The following is an 18614-nucleotide window of genomic DNA, read 5'->3' as shown; positions in this document are numbered from 1 at the left end:
GTTGGTTGTTTTTTTTTTTTTCCCTGTCTGTGCAGAGATTCCCATTATTTCACCATAATAACACGTGCACCTAAACTACACATGCATCACTACACTATGCTTTAAAACATCCTCTCAAACACAACTCTGTTCCAAACTCCCTGCTTTGGGCAAAGAAAAACGTTTCTGCATTTTATATCCAAGCTTTCTATTCAGACAACAGAAAAGTGCAAAAGTCTCCAGAACCTAAGAAAAGTTTAGTTTCAGTGCCTCTGTAGCATCATGCATAGTTACCTCAAGTTTGTAAAAAATAAAATAAAAATAAGCCATTGGACCTTCTGCACTTATACTGCAAAGATTTTTGCACCAGCACAGAACATCACCATTTGCTTATTCCCGATGCAAAGATGCACTGCATCATGCACATTCAGCAGCATGCCAGAGCTGCTATACCAACAGGACAGAATGACTGTCACTTTTGCACAGCAGAAACAAAGCTTTCCAAAAATACTGCACGCACACACAGCAGAGTTAAGTCTGCAAAGATACCGCTTGACAATTCTGGAGTTTTAGATCTATGCATCCTGGTCAGCACTGTTCCCCTGAGGAAACATAAGAAAGCTCCATACTTACTGAAAAGGAAGGAAAAAAAAATAATCCAAAAAGCAGAATTTTTCCAGAGGAACTCCAAAAAAAAAAAAAAAAAAAAAAAAAAAATGGTAGCACCTGTCACAAACAATCTCAGAGTCACAAAGATCCAGTTCTCCAGGTTTAACCATAAAGCAGTTTTGTTCACTATATGAGTTCTGAAGTCTACAAGATATTAAGCAGAAATTTCACACTCTCCTTCAACCATGCTACCCTGATACAATTCAATTCTTTGTGCTAAATGAAACAATTACTCTTGGGGAAAAAAGCTGCTGGTGAGTCATCAAGGACCGTATCATAACACATCAGGGGAAGAGTTAAACAAGGTTTTTTAGGCAATCTTCCTTCTGCAAGTTAATACTTGCAGATTTGAACTTAAAAGAATGTTTAACTTCAGAAATAACACTACTTTGTACTTTTTTTAAAATATACAGTTTGTCACTTAAAATTTAAATTTCTGAACTAATGCAACAACAGCTTTCATTCTTACCTACTATCTCTAAGGTAAAAAAAAATTGGTACTCTTTATACATATTTTAGAAAGAAAAAGTGAAGGTTTAACATGCCTGCATTTTACATAAAAGAGCAACTCACTGGACACTCCAAAATAATGCAGCATATAAACTGTTCTGTAGTGCCTGTAAATATTATTCTAATTGCATTAATTTTACAGTAGGCCCATTCACATTACACTACTAGAAGGCTAATCTAGAGGACTTTGTCATTATTATTATGGCAGTACTTCAAGACAGCTGACTGTGAAGCACCAAATGATGAAGCTGTATATTTGAGTAAGCATATTTTTGGTCCTCAGTTGAGTTGGAGATATTTACTGATACCTTAATTCCTCTTCTCCTTCAACAAAGAAGAAAAGGCTATCTGCCACAGGTAAAAGCTTAACAAGACACAAAAATATCACTTAAAAGACATTGTGCTTCTGCACATTGACTACTTAGGTTGGGAAAGTCAGGGGCTTGGAGCACTATAGGGAAGGCTAGAAAGATTTCTTGTCAAGAACTAGTTGTCTTGGAAAGAATAAGAGGGACTGAGAAGATAACAGACTCTATAAAGGATAGAACAATGCTAAAACTCAGAGAGCTACATGGAAACAAATGCCAGGTTCTTCCCAGGCAGATTAGTCATGGGACTACATTCTCACCTGCCTGTGGGGTGGAGATTTTTTGGAAGGACATCTTTCTGAAGGTGCTCAGAGACAGAGGAAGTTGTGGATGCTCAGCTACTTATCCCCATTTGAGGGTCAAGGGATCAGCACTGGAGGAGTTGGAAGCCAAGTACATCAAAGAGCATGCTTGTACCCCAGTGTGCATGCAGTTAGAATTTCAGTTTTATCTATAGACATTTAATAACAAGTTTTTCAGTTCAACAAATAGCATTCAGGAAGTATTTGTATTTGACAATTATCTTTGCAAATACTTATTCAAATTATCTTTGTTTACTCTTTAGCAATGCTCAAATCCTCTTCATCTTCCTGAAATACTGAACTGTTGTTCAATTACCCAGTTCTTCAACAATGTATTCATTGAGAGCTTCTTAAGAGAAGTCAAAGAGGGGGAAAAAAAACATTCCCAGACTCCATAATTTCTCTGTAGTTACAATGACAGTACCTCAAGAAAATGATAAACGCAAGCAGCTTTGACAGCTTGACCCATAGTTAAACGTTCTTTACACTAAACAGCATATAAAGAAAATTAATACTCTTGGTCTAAGTCAGTGAAATATTCAAGACTGTACTTGAATCACTTTCATGAGTATGGCTTTTCCACCAAATCTGACTTAACACTCTCAAACATGCTAGTAGTTTTTGAAATAGCTCTTTCACTTTCTTTTCATTTACTGCTCTACTTCAATGCAATTCTGACCACTGGAAGTGCCTTTGATACAGAGTAGTTACAATTTGATTCATTATCAATTAACCAGGTCAAGCCACAAAAACCTGACTCCCATCACTGCTATTTCCATGTTTGTGGAACTTTGTTTAGCACAAGAGATTTATTTCTGGAATACAAGATAACAGGATTCTACACGAACAACCATCAGTATACAATTTTAAAACTGCTAGATTCTTTAAAAACTGCATGTCCACACTTCTTAAAAACAGAAAGTATGATATTAGAGTAACAATGCAAAAGAAAGGGAAGAAAGAAAAGAAAAAGATGTCACTGTCCCCAGGAACCATGTCTAGTCACGTTTCAGTCAGTCAGTCAGTCGAGGGTCATGTCATTATTTAGTTCTGCAGAAAAAACACAAGCACAAAAATAGTATCAAAAAGCAACGTACCTATTTGCGTTACAACAGCCTACGTGAGAAAGGCTTTTAACACATTCAGAATAATATTAAGTATCATATGTGTGTCCTCTTTTTTAAGAAGGAAAGTGCCTCATTCTGAGCAAGTGCAAGTCAGCAATTTTCCTACAGTATAGCTGATAAAAAAATATTTGAAAAATTATTATTTTGGCATATTTTTCAACTTCTATGTAATTACTATTTTAAATATTTTTGCACAGCAGTAAGTCATTATGCACACACATTAAACTTGAATTTTCATTAAAAAAGATTTAAGTGAATGAAAACAATACAAATCAACTCAGAGATTTGTGATTCTGTGATTTGTGTTAAAAGGCATTTTCTAAATTCTGAATTTTTGTTTTTAAACATTTTCTACAACAGTAAGAAGGATGCCAAGTACTCCTTTCACTTATCTCAGTAACCTTCACCAATAGCCAAACCCTCAGTGAATTTGAAAATCCTGCACAATCGTTTTCATGCTCTGATGTTAGCAGTGTTTGGAAAATTAGAGGGTAAGCAGACAATCTAGTTTTAGTAACAAAAAAAACTGTTTAAAAACAGGACAGTAGAGCTAATCATTTCATTCTTTCCCTCCCTCCTCCCTCATTAATACAGTGGACTAAGTGGCTTCTGCAGCCAATGGAAGTCCACTGTCTTGGAGCAATAACCAAAACTTTCCACCCTGTACTTGCTTCTTATCTATGACAGACTCACAAATATTCTTTGTATTGCAGCGCAGTGTAAAACACTAACCAAGTTTATTGACATTTTAAAGCAGAAAGCACCATCATGCATTCAATTTCAGTTTTTAAATATCCCAAACCACAAAAATAAATACTGTTAGCCTAGAATCAAGACACAATCCTAAATTATTTATGTTTTGCAAAAATGCATGATTTTTCCTATATAAAGTCATCTGACAGGTAATTACCATTAGAAAGAGCCACGTTTTTTTTCCTACTCTGTGAATACAGAATCACAGAGTCGTAGGGGTAGGAAGGAACCTCTAAAAGTAATCATGTCCAACCCCTCTGCCAAAGCAGGCTCCCTACAGCAGGTGAATACATCAGGCATCAGCTTCCTGCCACAGGATCCTATATATTATCACTAAAAAAAAAGTAATTAAACAACACATACCACCTTTTCTCTTTATTTGAGCATATTTACAGATTAAGAATGGGTCATGTCTTCAGACTCAGTCCTCCTAAACTCAGGTTTCAGACTATAAATAATTCTTTGGTCTGTTATCATTCAGACAGATAACCTTTACAACATGAACACTAATGCTTTCTCTAATACTAACATTCCCTCCTACTACATCCAAGAATTTCTCACTAAACCCAAGAATTCTCTCAACTCTTAACAACTTGTTTGCATAGCAAGCAATGAACTACCTGGAAACTCCACATCACTTTCAGTCATTACTTTCCAGAAAGCCAATCTTACAAGTAATAGGCAGTGTCATCTTCACTCAGGACACAACTGCAGCCTGCAATTATTTTTTTCAAGAATTAACATTTTCTGAGGCTTATTACTAACTCTGGATGTTTTTATCATATCTATACTTTTATAGTAAGAAGTAGGTTTTTTGCAATAAAGACAGAATTGATTTTACATTACACTTCAAATCATACCTTCCCCTATAGGGACAGAAAGATTTGATCTTTTATTATAAGTTAAAAAAAAAAAAAAAAAAAAAAAAAACACACATTTAAGAATAAAACTTTGTAAATAAAAATAAAAACAAGGGTATTAATTGCATTTACTGGAACTGACAATTTTCACGTTTCAGAAGAGTTTTAGCTCCAATTCCATGCATTTGTCTTTTTATGTACCACTTAAAAAAAAAAAATAAATAAAAAAAATAAAAAGACCTTCAGAAACTGCTGCTTATCAAAAGAGAAACATGGAAGTCCTTAGGAAAAGAGAGAGAACGATGCAGGTGAAATCTTTTTTGGCCTTTATAACTCCTAGGTCAAGGAAAATACCCACATACTAAAATGACAAGGAGTGAAACTTCCACATAAAATACTGATGTGGAAAGAGTTGGGATTTCAAGTGATGTTTTTAGAATGAGAAAGGGAGGGAAAAAAAAAAAAAAAAGAATAAGAAACAACTGTTTTTTGGGGTTGTTTTTGTTTTTGTTTTTTGGTTTTTTTTGCTCCAGCAGTAGAAATCTGGTTACTGAAATTACCTGGAACCATACTCTAAATGGCCTACTAAAGAAGTAATATACAAATTTGAATCAAACCAATGTTTCATACAAACAAGTGAATTACAGTTCCTGAAGTCTGTAAAACCTCCATATACAAGCTCTGCCACTTTTTATTGGCCATGTCATTAATTAAAATATTTAAACTTAGCAGTTCAAACATTCACCTCACCACACATTCTGCAGTATCTTCTTCACCATCACACATTCCAGCTACCTCTGATATTTGAGAGTCCAGATCCAGTCCCAAATTACTAAAGTTTTCTTGGTTTCACTTAGCAGCATTCCCACAGCCATTTTATTTACCCCTTCATCTATCCCTTCCGGGGCTAAACTCTGCATCCTTACTCAATATCATACTCAGGGCACGTGTTTGTAATGAAAGAAAGACACACACAAGCTAGTCTCAATTACAACATTTATTTCTCAATACTCTTTCGATTAGACCTGATACTTTTATGTACATAAAGTTTCTATGAACATCCAGATTGTTGTTAATTGTTTCATATTTTTAGAAAGATTAGAAAAATAAAGACTTCTTTACTAAAAGTTTGTGTATAGAAGTATATATACACCCATACACATACATACATACACACACACACACACACACCCTGTAACTTAGATCTATTTCTAGCTATCAACCAACTTGAAATTTAAAATTTATCATGATACAACTTCAAAATACTTTGCTTCCAACTATTTCAAATAACTGAACTTCAGCTTACACAAGCACTCTGACTGGGTACTCACCTACTTAGTAGGTTCTCTGACGTTTGTTAGATTCCTCTGTGGGGGAGTCTGCCAACCTTACTTTAAGTCTGACACCGTTCACAATCTTGCCATGTAAAGCAGTTATGGCCTCACTGGCACTTGCTCTGTCTGCAAATTTTGCATAGGCCACATTTTTTCCAGCCACGAGATAAACTTTTATTAAATTTCCAAAACGACTGGAAAAAAAAAAAAAAAAAGAACAAAGGAGTTCATGGGTTTTGCTGCAGCACTGACATCTATCATCCAATCTCAACTTTACGGAATTTGATAGCTGAAAATTCTATATCCTCACACAAATGTTATATTATCTTGTGTTATCCTCCTTGAAAAGTCCTAGCTTTCATTCCCTTGTCTACAATTTTGCACAGGAATGGAAATAAGCCCAGGAGTCCGTAGGCAAAGTCTTCCATGGAATATTACAATAGAACTACAAGCATTACATATTCTTTTAGAATCACTAACGCTAATCTATGAAATAGCCACACACAGTAAATATTAAACAAATGCACAAAACCTCACCCACCCCAAATAAAAACCACCAGACAATTGCAAAGGCATCTGAGGCAACTCACTCACATCTCATTTAAATCAACTTGTTCAGCTGTGATTCATCTTTGAAAAGGTCTTGCTGAAATGACTCACAAAGCAAAAGCTCAAGTTTCACAGAAAATCTAAATCCTCAGGAGATTCCTAGACAGTTCCTTGTCAAGTTTGAAGTGAAAGTCTACTTCACACTCAAGTTATAGAAGTATGAAGACCAGAAAGTCCAGTACATAAAAAAGGTACATATTTTGAACTCTAACAGTAGTGCATATCATTTCTTTTCCCATCTTAGGGCTTAGATAATACCTTGGCTTTCCAGATAATTGCTGCAAATGCCAGCTATCAGAAAAGGAAAATGTACTCTTCAACAGCATAATAAAAATAAGCAATCAAACCACTGGTGAACAGCTGAACTGTGGATTTGATTTAAAGATGGCAAGAATTATCAATTAAGACTTTGTTTCTCATATGAGAGTAATGTGAAATGACTGCTGAAATAGCATTAATAAGATGCAAACCATCAAAACCTCTCTGGAAAAAATCTTCCTAAACTTACCCTCCTTAAATTACTGTGGAAATTTACCATAATACTTTAATTCCTTATGGTAATCTTGTACAAGAAAGTGACAAATTAATTAAGCTACAAGAAAAGGAAGTTCAATGTTCTTGGTTAAATAATTTTTGTGAAATTTCTGGTCTCATTTCTGGTTACATTTATTATAAACCTACAGCCCTGGTATTCCATTAGATGCTTGTTTCAAAAGAAGCCATTATTTAGTGATCCTTTCTTATTTTTTTTCTTGGAATAGTTCTTCTGATGGCAACCCTTTTTATTTTATTTTATTTTTTTATTTTCAGCATTTAAGTACTCCACTGTTAGAAAAAATACTTATCTGTATATGAAGCCTTACCAGAAAACATCCTCCAATATAGTCACAGGTAAAGGATGAGGATGAAAAAGTACAAAAAGCCTTTCCTTCACAGAAGTGTCAGGTGGAACTTTTTTCTTGGGCGGTGGAAGCAAAGCATCAGTTTGGGGCTGAAGTAATGGTGAGCCAGAGGTTCCTCCAAATGCCTGCTGAAACGGGAGAAGAAAAAAAAAACAAAAACAAATCAACTATAAATCAATTCTAGGAGAAGAAAATAGCATCATTTCATCTCGTTCAGAACTTTTGCTCCTACAACAAGACAGATAGGCTCTAAAAGTTTAACTGAATCTTAGTTCATTTGTTCACTTTATTCATTAAATTGATTAACAAAGAAATAAGGTTAGACATTTAAAGGGAATGACCCCCCTCCCACACACACACACACACACACACACACACACAAATCAACCAGAGGTATTTCTTAAATACGTAGCATGTAAAGCTACTACAGAAGAAAGCAGGCAGTGCTCCTTACTGATACATCCAGAGTTTCTTAACTCAAAGCAAATGACTATTTACAGCATCCATCATATTAACTTACAGGAGGTGTCCTATACTGCTGAACAACTGCGTTATTATTTCGCAACACTGAGGTCATATGTGCTGTTACCAGTTGTGTTGCCATTTTTCTGATGAGGCTGCAAGAAGTGATAATAAATAGTTTTAAAGCAAGAACCCTTAACTTCATGTGAAAGGTGCCAAGGTGGCAGAAGAGACAGAAGTTTCTCTTGTCTTTTAAGAGAAAGAAAAGCACAGGGATTCAAATCAGAAGACAGAACATCATCAAAAGAAGTTCATTTCCAGCTCTCATTCTCTAGTACTCTTCCCTTTGTTCGGATGGAAGATAAGAAAAGCAATTGCACGTTTACACAGATTCACAGCCTATGTTTTAAGGCCATGAAATCATAGAAAAGTACTGAAGAGCAAAAGGCAACATTTGCAAGAAGGATATTCTCAATGGATTTTTTAAAGGTTAGACCAGGCATAACACTTCTGGAGTGAATTTTCCCATCACAGCTCTGCACAGTACCTTTTTTTCATATTCCCAAACAGCTCTGATGCCTCAAATAGCTCAATTTCAGTCCTAAAGGAATCTGTAATATTCACTACAGGAAAACATGTAGGTTACTTCCACATCTACCAGCAGATATTCAGATATCTAGGTTTGAAGTAAAACCTGGCAATCCTTGTACAAGTGCAAGAATCAGATTCTCAGATTTATTCTGCCCGTGCATTTCACAAGGCCACTGTCTGCAGCAGCGTAAACACCACTAACAGATCAAGTAAGCAATATCTGCTTTAAATACAAAGCCTCAAAAAAACGTTAGAGACACCCTGCTTATTACAGAGACCTTTAAGGATTCCTGCCAAATTTCCTAACATATCATAAGAATACATATTTTAATCTCTCTTCAAATTAATTCCTCTTAATTCAAGATATTCATTATCAACTTCAAAAAATAAAACAAAAAAACCAACACATCAATTGTGAAACTAATTTAGTAACATCACTGTTATCTTTTATTATTAAATAATAATAGTTTTGCTCTCCAGAATACAACTTCCCAGTTCTTCTAAGTGTCAGTACTTACTCTGAACTATCATTCCCATCTTCCAGAAAAATGACAGTTAATCTGTTTCCAGGAGGATACTCAAACCCATGTAGCTTATACTTGGCATATATAGCTGATGCAGCTGTACTGTACTGAATCACAGCATACCCTAGAAATACAACACACACGGTTCCAGTGCTTCACAAGCAAATCTTAAGAACAAGATACGCTCATGTACAGAAGTAGGATCAAACTACAGGTTAGTCATGGATGCTACAAAGTTCCTAAGTCTCTTTCCCACATTGTATATTCCTTACTAGCAATATTATTTGTGAAATAAACTTCCATGAAATTAACTAGTGACAGATCAGCTATGTTTATATTAATTTGAAAAGCTGGTAATACAGCAAAATAAGATGTGTCGTCTTGCCTAACTCTCAGGTAGAGGGATAATCTTAAAATATAGTTATTCCAGCAGTAGCACTGTAAAGTTACACTGAACTGAATTATTCCCATTTCACACCGTGCAGGGCTCCTTCCTGTTTTTTTCATCTATAGCAAAACAAGAACACTGAAACCAAAACAATTCTTCCCATACAAAAGAAGTTTTGTTTTGAAATGATTTCATGCCATTTACTAACGTCAGCTTTTTACACACCCCCACACACCAAACTATTTCATGATGAGAACTCAAATGATCTAGTTTTTATGTCCTATAAATAGATGTCTAATCTACAGGTTTTCTTTGTTCCATTACATTCAGAACTATTAACTTCACTTGAACAAATTAATGATTCTCAGGGATTTGATTATGTCCCTTCCTGAGATTCTATTAGCCTTAAATATAGTTACTTTTTTTTTTTTGTAAACTAGGCTTCAAAATTGAATTTTCAGTCTTAGGCGATGGTAGTACTAACCACTGACGCAAGCAAAAGCCAATTATTTCTTCTAACCATTGTACTTTGCAATACAAATGAATTGAGGCACAGTTAAAAAAATGCGCTCTTCATAGAAGAAAAAAGATTTTTGTAATTTTACTTACCATTATTAGTATGAGGATCTCGCTGAACATCACAATACTCCAGTCCTGGGACTAGATCAAAGAGGGCAAACAGCTGTTCTTGGATAAAAGGAAGCCGTGATACCACTGACAGACGTTTGGAGACTGACTCCTGAATCCTGGTCTCATTTTTTTCAAAACTACAAAACTCTGGCTGAGCACCTCAAGAATCAACACAAAAATAAACAATCAAATCCATTATAATAAGCATGCCTTCAATTCATATGTAGTTTTCATTCAAATTTCAGAAACAATCTAAGTGAGTTATACACCAAAGGTCATAAGCATTTTTCATGAATGCAGGTCTTGAAATAATCAGGCAACTAGACCAAAGCATGCCATAAGAACAAGTGAAGTGAAATGTCCACTTCATTTCTAACTCAAACATCCAATTTACCAGCTGTAGAACTCAGCTTCCTTTAGACTGCCTTCTTCCAAACTGCCCTCAATTGCGTTTACAAATAATTTTCAGTATAAAAAACTGTGACTTACAAAATGGAAATACATTTCCCCTTGGTTCTTGCCTCACGTTATTGCTATAATATTCATGTTCAAAAGATTCAGGTGACTTGTTTTTCGGTTCAGCCAAAATGGCTCGATAGCCTGAAAGAAACCATCACACATATTGCAACATCTCAGCATACTTTAAATACCTCTGAGCATATCTGCACTCTCTGGATATCTCATTCAACAGTTTACTCAGAAAAAACACCAAACACTGTCATTTAACACGTAACTCTTGCAAGCTGGCATAATCAGTGATGTGGAAGTTAACTTGTGAAAGTGTCATATGTGGAACATGTAAGTAGGCTCACTTGCACTTAACTCGTGGGAGACCATGCATCAGTATCTAAAACAACTGGGACACGTCCTTGTGAATAACCTCATTGAGATTCAAAGCCATCTGGACGTGCTTGCAGACAAGACAAACTCCAGAAGTCCCCTCCAACCTCAACCATTCTGTGATATTTGGCAGGACTTGGAGACGCTCCGAAGGCAATCAGATGAACTTTCACAGAACTGTAACAGCTGCTCATAGATGTTTTGGGCTGATCTACATTCAGTTTATCAATAGTGCAGGTATTAACTCTTAGGCCATCTAATCCATTTCACAGAATCACAGGGTTGGAAGGGACCTCAAGGATCATGAATCTCCAATCCTCCAAACTCAAATCATAAAGGAAATAAAATTGAACTGCTAATAAATATCACCCATTTTTGTGAGTTATTCTTGCATAGGGATAGCAATTGTTCAGAACTTCTTATGATACACCAGGCATATTACTTAAAAAAACAAAAACGACCCCAAAAAACTCCCACACAACAAAAAGAAAAAAAAACCAACAACAAAAAACCTAAAGCTACATGCTGAAGTGTTTAATATTTAGTAAGTGAAGGAGGTTGGACTGGAAAAGTGCTAATAAGTTTCTCCAAAAGCCTCTCTACTGGCTGAGCAGGCCCAGTCCCTGAGCCCTCTCCTCACAGGTCACACACTTTAGCAGCCCTCCACTGGATTTATTCCAATTCCTTAACAATTGTTTGGTACCAGAGCATAAGTGATAAGTGATTGATCGTAAAGTGGGCGAAGTCTTAGTTTCTGCAATACATTAATCCTGATATTAAATGGAGGGGGGGGGGAAAAGAAGGAAAAAACAAATTTCCTAAGAACAATTTTAGGCTACATTTATTCACAACAAATTTATTATTTATGGATTATATTTGATATATATGTTTGATTAAAAACATTCTTATTTATTTATTTATTTAGAAATGAGGTTGCCCTGGGTATGAAATCCAAATGAGAATACTCAATTTAAGACAAACTATCAATTTCTACACTCTTTTCACTGATCTTCCTTCCAGGGGCTAGTGATGCAAGAACATTATTAGGTGAATGTTAGTAATACTATTTTTATTTGCAACAGAACTTTTGTCTCAAGATGTGCTTACATGCCATAAATAATTTACCTGCAAGCAAATGTAAAAATTAAAGGTATATTAATGATGGTACACATTTATTGTGAAAGGTTTTAACAAGTTCAATTAGATTCTTACTTCGATCACACTCCTCAATTGCTCGGGCAGCTTGCGATGGTTTTAAGTACCGCACATAGCCCAAACCTTTGCTTTCTCCAGTAGTCTTGTTTTTAATAATGCTGCAATACTCAATGTCTCCATACATCTAGAACAATTAAGAAATATATTAACTCACAATATTTGACAATGCATTAAAGTTCCACAATTTAAGCTCCTCTGAAAAATTAAGAAAAAAAGCTAACAGTGAATCGGCACCTTAAACTTCTCTCGCAGGTCTTCCTCTGTATAGGTCTTTGGTATCATAACAAAGATTCGTGTAAGCTCCTCATCTTCAACATCTCGGTGGCTTCCAGAAGCTCTTGACTGTGCAATAAATACCTAACAAAAATTACATGAACATTAATTACTGGAAAAAGAGTCCTAGCCACATCTCAAGTCAGTTTTTAAGCAAATCTTTGCATTTCTCGCTCACATTATACAGATTTCCTAGTAAGAAAAAAAACATCTCTGATCACACATGCACCTGCAACAGAAGACCTGTAAGTACAGGACACCCAAAACAGTTTCTCAAACAGGACAGAGGGCAGCACAAGTTTCCACCAGGGATAACGCAGCATGGCAAAGGAATATTAAAACCCGGTCCAGTAACACTGCCAGTGCCACAGAAGGCATCAGATGCAATAAAGCAGCAAATGCTTTATTGCAACTGGTTAGCCCTGGTATAGCAGTCTTCACAAGAATGAAAAGAGTGCACAAACTGAAACAAATGAGTTGCAGGGGGAAATTGGCAGCTCCAGTTTCCAGCTCAGCTAGAACACAGTCTGCAAATAGCACTCACTTAAGCATAGCTTCTCAGACCTGTAGCTGAGAATATCTTAGTTTTCAAAACAAGCTTTACCTAAAAGCCGCACCCTAGAAGTTATCCCAGAAGATATCCAGGCAAGAAAAAAAAAAAACAACCCTAAAAACAGTCACAACCTCCAAAACAAGCTCTGTGTGCAAAAGCAGCAACTGGTTTCACAGAACACTGGAATTGTGTTTTGTAATGGTTGTGCAGGAAAATAAGGCGCACAACTCAGATTTCCTGACTTCTAACAGCAAGGTCCTCACAAAAGACTTAGCTAAGTGCTTATCCTTCCCCCACAGTAAAGTACATGGAATATTCAGTGTTCAAAGTCGTTCATATTTTATCATTATCTGAGGAATGCAAAAACAATTCAAGAGGCTGAAACCTACCATCACGTGCTATAGATTTAAAAACGCAAACAGCTTGTGCACGAGATACAAGACCCACATAAAGCACTCTTGCAAAGACAGCTTTATTTGTTATTTATCCGTGCCAATCCCGTTTAAAGCACCTAAAATGCACTCCCTTTAAATATTTTACAGGAATTAAACGTTTTAAGACAGCGATAAAAAATAAATAGGATAGTTTTCAGGCACTGCATTTTGCCCAAGCCCGCAGCAGCTCTCATGACCCATGAGGCCGAAAGCAGTACCCGGGCAGCCCGCAGGGCCTCGTGAGCTGCGGCCCTCCCGCCGCGCCGGGATGGATGCGGGCTGAGAGGGCCGCCCGAAGGCTCCGGCCCGACCCGGCCGTACCTTGATGGGCTTGGTGTCGGGAGCCAGGCTGCGGCCGTGCATCTCCTCCATGGCCCGGCAGGCCTGCGAGCTGCGGGCGAACTTGATGAAGGCGATGCCTCGGGACTCGTTGGTGCGCTTGTCGCGCAGCAGCCAGATGTTCTGGATGTCCCCGAACGGCGCGAAGCGCTCCCGAATCAGCGCCTCGCCAGCGTCCTTGCCCAGCACCACGAAAACGCGGCTGTTGGGAGGCTCGTCCAGGCACTCGGCCGACAGCCGGAATCCGCCGCTCTCCTCCATGGTGGAGCCGCCGCTCGGCTCGCGGGCCGTAGAGGAGCGCTGGCTCTGCTCCGGGACGGGCGAAGAGCTGCCACCCGGCTCCTTCCGCCGGGGAGACAACATGGCCGCACCCCGCCCCACGCCGCGCCGCGCCACGTCCCCGCACGGGCCGCTGGGACGGCGCGCAGAACCCACCACCTCTTGCAAGCCTCCCCCACCCCGAAAGGAGGGCGTAGTGCTTAGTCCCGCCCCTCGGATCTGCCACGCGCCAATCAGAAGAGAAGGCACGGAGATCCCCTCTTCGCGATTGGACGCCTCTTCGTGACACCTGCCCCGATGGCAGGGCCGAGGGCGGCGCGAGGTGGGACCCAGACGGGGTTGGATGGGGTGCAGAGGGTGGCGGGGTTCCGCTTCGCCTCGCTCGTGCCACTAGCTGGGGCGCTCGGCGCTCGATGGCTTCCTCTGAGAAAGTCTTAGCTAAGGCTCGGTTAGCTTCTCTGCATAAGGATGCTGTCATTGCTTGACCACCCAGCTAAAAGGCTAACGTTAAAAATGGGTCTCTTGAAGGAACACAGCCTGAGAACAACTTTTGTTTTGCGGTGTCCTTGGGGTGTTGTTTCTTTTTTGGTTTGTTTAAGGTTTTCTGGTTTTTGTTTTTTTGCTTGTTTTTGTGGGGGTTTTTTGTTTTTGTTTTTGTTTTTAATTGTTTGGTATTTTTTATTGAGACTAGCTTTTTCTGCTAGTCAAGTCTGCAGATTACGTGTAGGAGGAAAAAAAACACTTCAGTGTTTCTAGATGTTTGGTACCTGCCCAGCAGCTGTGTTAGCAATTAAACTTAAGTTGTTTTATAAATGGATGAAGAAAACCAATGGACAAAGGAAGGGCAGCAGATGTCATCCACTTGGGCTTGTGCAAGCCCTTTGACGTGCTCCCACATCACATCCCCATCTCTAAACAGGAGAGATATGAATTTGAAGGCTGTTTGGTGGATAAAGAATTGGTTGGGTGGTTGCAGCCTGAGGGTTGTGCTCCACCATTTTATGTCCAAATGGAGGCTGGTGATGAGTGGCATCCCACAGGGCTCAGTTGTGGGACCAGTACTCCTTAACACATTTCTCACTGACATAGATGATGGGATTAAGTGCAGCCTCAGCGAGTTTGCAGATGCCAGCAAGCTGAGTGGTGCCACTGACAAAATAGAAGACACAATAGAGAGACACCATCCAGATGGACCTGGACAGGCTTGAAAAATGTGCACTTAAGAACTTAATGAGGTTCCACAATGCCAAGTGCAAGACATTGCGCCTGAGCTGGGGCAATGCTGGGTATGTGCACAGACGGAGAAGAACTCAGAGCTCCTGCCCAGTACTGTTACAGGGAAAAAACCTTAGCTTAGAAGATAATTTTTTGAAAGGCTAACTTTTACTAAGATAAATGGCAAAACCCTGATGCTGTATTGGTAGTTGAAGACTTTTTAAAGATACTCTCTAGACTGTATATAAATAAATAAACAAATAAATAAAAGTAGAACGGAATGGTGAAAAGTAAACTAATATAGTTCTATACACCAAACAGAACACCAGGAAACACAACTGTCTTCTTGGTTAAATCCACAACTCCCTTTTTTTTTCCATACTTAAATGAGCTTATGTCAGTGTAATTTGATAACATTGATTCTGCATCGTTGAATGCTGTACTTGAATATTTCCCAGTTGGCATGCCATCATCAATGCAATTCTAAGTTATCTTGAATACAGCAAAACATTGTTCCATTACTGCTTTTGAGACTTCAGATATCTTGCTTCTAATTGCATTATTTAGAAGTTTTATTGATTGCATTCTTATGTGCCCTATTACTGCGATTATATATCTACACTGATTAGAACTTGTATTTTTCAGACCCTTCTGGTATTACTTTAACAATTAAGCCATTCTTTTAAATTAATCTATGTGGATTTTTTTGAAAGGGTGATACAATACATTTTGTACTGGCATACAAAAGTGTCCATGGTAAAGACACTCTTAGAGTATCTAGAGTGTCTCAGGAGTTTTTGCAAAATAACACATTAGAATTGTGGCGTGGATATTGTTGGGTTTTGTTGTTTGTTCTTTATCATCTTTTCTTGTCCAACCCTCTGATTTTGAAGATGTAGTGCATGAATATGTAGTTATTATTTACTGAAGCACATTTACAATAACGTTTGTGAAAACAGTCTTCAACGTGTTCTGCATTTCTTATTACAACATTTTCCAACCTAATATACACTTTTCAGGATATTGCCATATTTGAATCTCAAGAGTATTTTTTATATGGTTTAACTCAAGACATGCTTATGTTTACACTGTTATAAAATGAATGCACAGTCTTAATAAATCTTAATGAAACAATGTCCATATATATCCCTAAGTAAAGGGGAAGTAATCACAACTTTTCATTTTCCTGAACTGGAAAAGCTATTTTGATGTTAGATTAGAGGACATTTGCTGATTTCTGAAAAGTCCTTCTAGATGAATTATGATAGATGATAATATTTAATCAGTTAACATTACAATTATTCATCAGATATTTTTATGGCTATTTTCATGTGTTTGTTGATTTAGAAAATATTGAGATTTGTATTTCTCTGTAGCTTTGTGTATGGAACTGCTGAGTCCCGGCCTGAATCTCTGACTGACCACCTGAGGGGAGCCGTGAGTCAGCCAGAGGAGCACAGGTGAAGGCAATTCACCTACGCTGCAGAAAGGGGTGGAGCCTGGCTGCCCCCCTCCTAGACCTATTTAAGAGCTGACTGCCAGTGGGGAAGGATCTCTTCTGGAGGTCGCCTCTGTTGGTGTTTTGTGGTGAGCCCAGGATAGGGTAAGCCTTCTATTTATTCTCTTTTGTTGTTGTAGTCTACTTGGTCTAACTCTCTTGTTTATTTTGCGATTGTAACAAGCTAATATTCTTTGATTATATGCTTTGCTTCTATGAGATCAGGGTGAAGTACTCTTAAAAATTTCATTTCTGGATAGGAAAAACCATCACATCTCTACTGTGGTGGCAGCTTCCTTCCTGCTCTCAAAACATTTAACAGCATAGAGTGGAGTAAGGGACTGGAGTGACGGACATTTTAGATGTGTCATAGGAGTTAAAATCTACAGTACAGAGACATCAAAGTTGCACCGTGGTCCTCAGGGAAATCTGGAGAAGTTCTAAATAACTCTTAAATAACTTCAAATAACTCTTATTCTCACTATGGAAATAATGCTGTAAAAGCGATTAGGTAGCTCAAAACCACCTTGACTTCCACAAATACGACTATCAACAACCTGATCACATAAGAAATTGTGCATCTTAACAAGTTCAGGTCAAGATTTCTTTAGTTTGAGACATTATTTTTATTACTGTACAAGACAAATATTTTCTAAAAACTGTAGATGATGATAAATGTTGCCAGTAACAGCAAACTACTTCTCTATAATGTCATCCTATTTTTACTATTTTTACATAGACCTAAGTGGGTGATGTTGAAAAAGGCAGGAAGATCTTTATTCAGAAATGTTCTCAGTGCCATATAGTTGGAAAAGGTGGAAAGCATAAGAGAGGACCAAATCTTTGGGATTTATTTGGCCACAGAACAGGACAAACTTTACCTACTCAGAAGCAAAAAAAGAAGAAAGGTAAAGCTAATGTGATATGAGGTGACAAGCAGTGCAGCTTGGAACATATTTTAGAAAATTAAAAAAAAAAAAAACAAAAAAAAACATTTTCTTTAGAGGTACAACATTGAGGCTTATTCACAGTGAGTTAACTCATAGCTGTCTGCTTTGCATAAATGTGAAATGAATCTGAACTGCAGCTTCAGAAACAAAGTCATTCAGCTTATAAACTAAAAAGAAATTGTACCAGTATTTATCATGCCAGGTCAAAACGCATGCAGCTTTCCCAAAACTGTGCAGTATCAATAGGCAAATTATCATTTCTGTTTAGGGCGCTTCTGGATTTTGTTTGCTTATCACTGCCCTCTGCTGGCATCGTGGTGCGCTGCACTTGTTTTGCTCCTACAAATGGAAAGTAAGTCTGTGTATTCTATTTCAGGCGTTCATTTTTAATGAATATTATTTTAATCTAAACTATATTCAAATGAAGTTATTAATTACAATTACAGTTCTATTGGATTTTTTCTGGTTACTAGGTGTTTTAGAATTCGGTGGGTTTTTTTTTAATTTTCTGGTGGTTTTCTGGGATGTGTTTTTTGACATTTGCTTTGTGGTGGGACTTCCTTCATATAAAATATCATGTATATCAACATGTATTACCTCACTGAAAATTTAGTGAACAAATAATATGAGTGTTAGTACAAAATTTTAAAAGAAAACCAACAAAATGATATCTGAGTCCATTGTACATGAGTGTGAACATATCCTTATCATTAGGTACTTCAGTAGGCTTCTGTACAACATTAGGCGTCTGCTGATAGGCAGAATTCAGCAGGGTTGAAAGGAAACAATAATATTTTTTCAAATCTCTTTCAATAATCCAGTCCTTTTGCAGTCCACAGCTTTCATTAATTTAGTGTCAACCTGTATACAGCCATTTGCAGTTGGATCTTCTAAACACTGAAATTACAAAGATATTTACATAGTTCAAAAGCACTGTGTAATTTATGTGAACTGGCACAAATAACTGCAACTATGAATGATGAACTGCAACTGTCAATGATGGAAAAAAA

At 37.5% G+C, this 18614-nt stretch overlaps 1 protein-coding gene across 2 annotated transcripts; it reads right to left on the bottom strand.

Annotated features, from left to right (window-relative positions):
• Window positions 1–1950: 1950 nt before the first annotated feature.
• On the bottom strand, window positions 1951–14053 carry RBM45 (RNA binding motif protein 45). 2 transcript variants are annotated; one of them, XM_052675552.1, is made up of 10 exons: window positions 13645–14053; window positions 12298–12420; window positions 12061–12187; window positions 10498–10608; window positions 9988–10167; window positions 8985–9114; window positions 7934–8030; window positions 7375–7541; window positions 5900–6096; window positions 1951–2878 (listed from the first exon to the last, which is right to left on the bottom strand). In XM_052675552.1, the coding sequence occupies exons 1-9, from the start codon at window positions 14023–14025 to the stop codon at window positions 5904–5906; spliced, it is 1509 nt and encodes a 502-aa protein (XP_052531512.1). In that variant the 5' UTR covers window positions 14026–14053; the 3' UTR covers window positions 1951–2878; window positions 5900–5903. The 2 variants fall into 2 exon arrangements, with proteins under 2 accessions (XP_052531512.1, XP_052531513.1); XM_052675553.1 differs by having other exon boundaries at window positions 7375–7538.
• Window positions 14054–18614: the final 4561 nt, after the last annotated feature.

The sequence above is a fragment of the Tympanuchus pallidicinctus genome, unplaced genomic scaffold (assembly GCF_026119805.1).
Source record: "Tympanuchus pallidicinctus isolate F22 unplaced genomic scaffold, pur_lepc_1.0 scaffold15, whole genome shotgun sequence".
Lineage (NCBI taxonomy): Eukaryota > Metazoa > Chordata > Aves > Galliformes > Phasianidae > Tympanuchus > Tympanuchus pallidicinctus.
The sequence above is the reverse complement of the archived record's forward strand: the minus strand, read 5'-3'. Positions and strand labels throughout refer to the sequence as shown.

Bases quoted from the DNA above. Each gene is read 5' to 3' on its own strand.
- RBM45 (XM_052675552.1), bottom strand. From the start codon at position 14,025: ATGTTGTCTCCCCGGCGGAAGGAGCCGGGTGGCAGCTCTTCGCCCGTC. The intron at 12,421-13,644 runs GTACGGCCGGGT...AATTTTTGTTAG, and splicing joins CCGACACCAAGCCCATCAAG to GTATTTATTGCACAGTCAAG. The intron at 10,609-12,060 runs GTAAGAATCTAA...GGTTTCTTTCAG, and splicing joins AATTGAGGAGTGTGATCGAA to GCTATCGAGCCATTTTGGCT.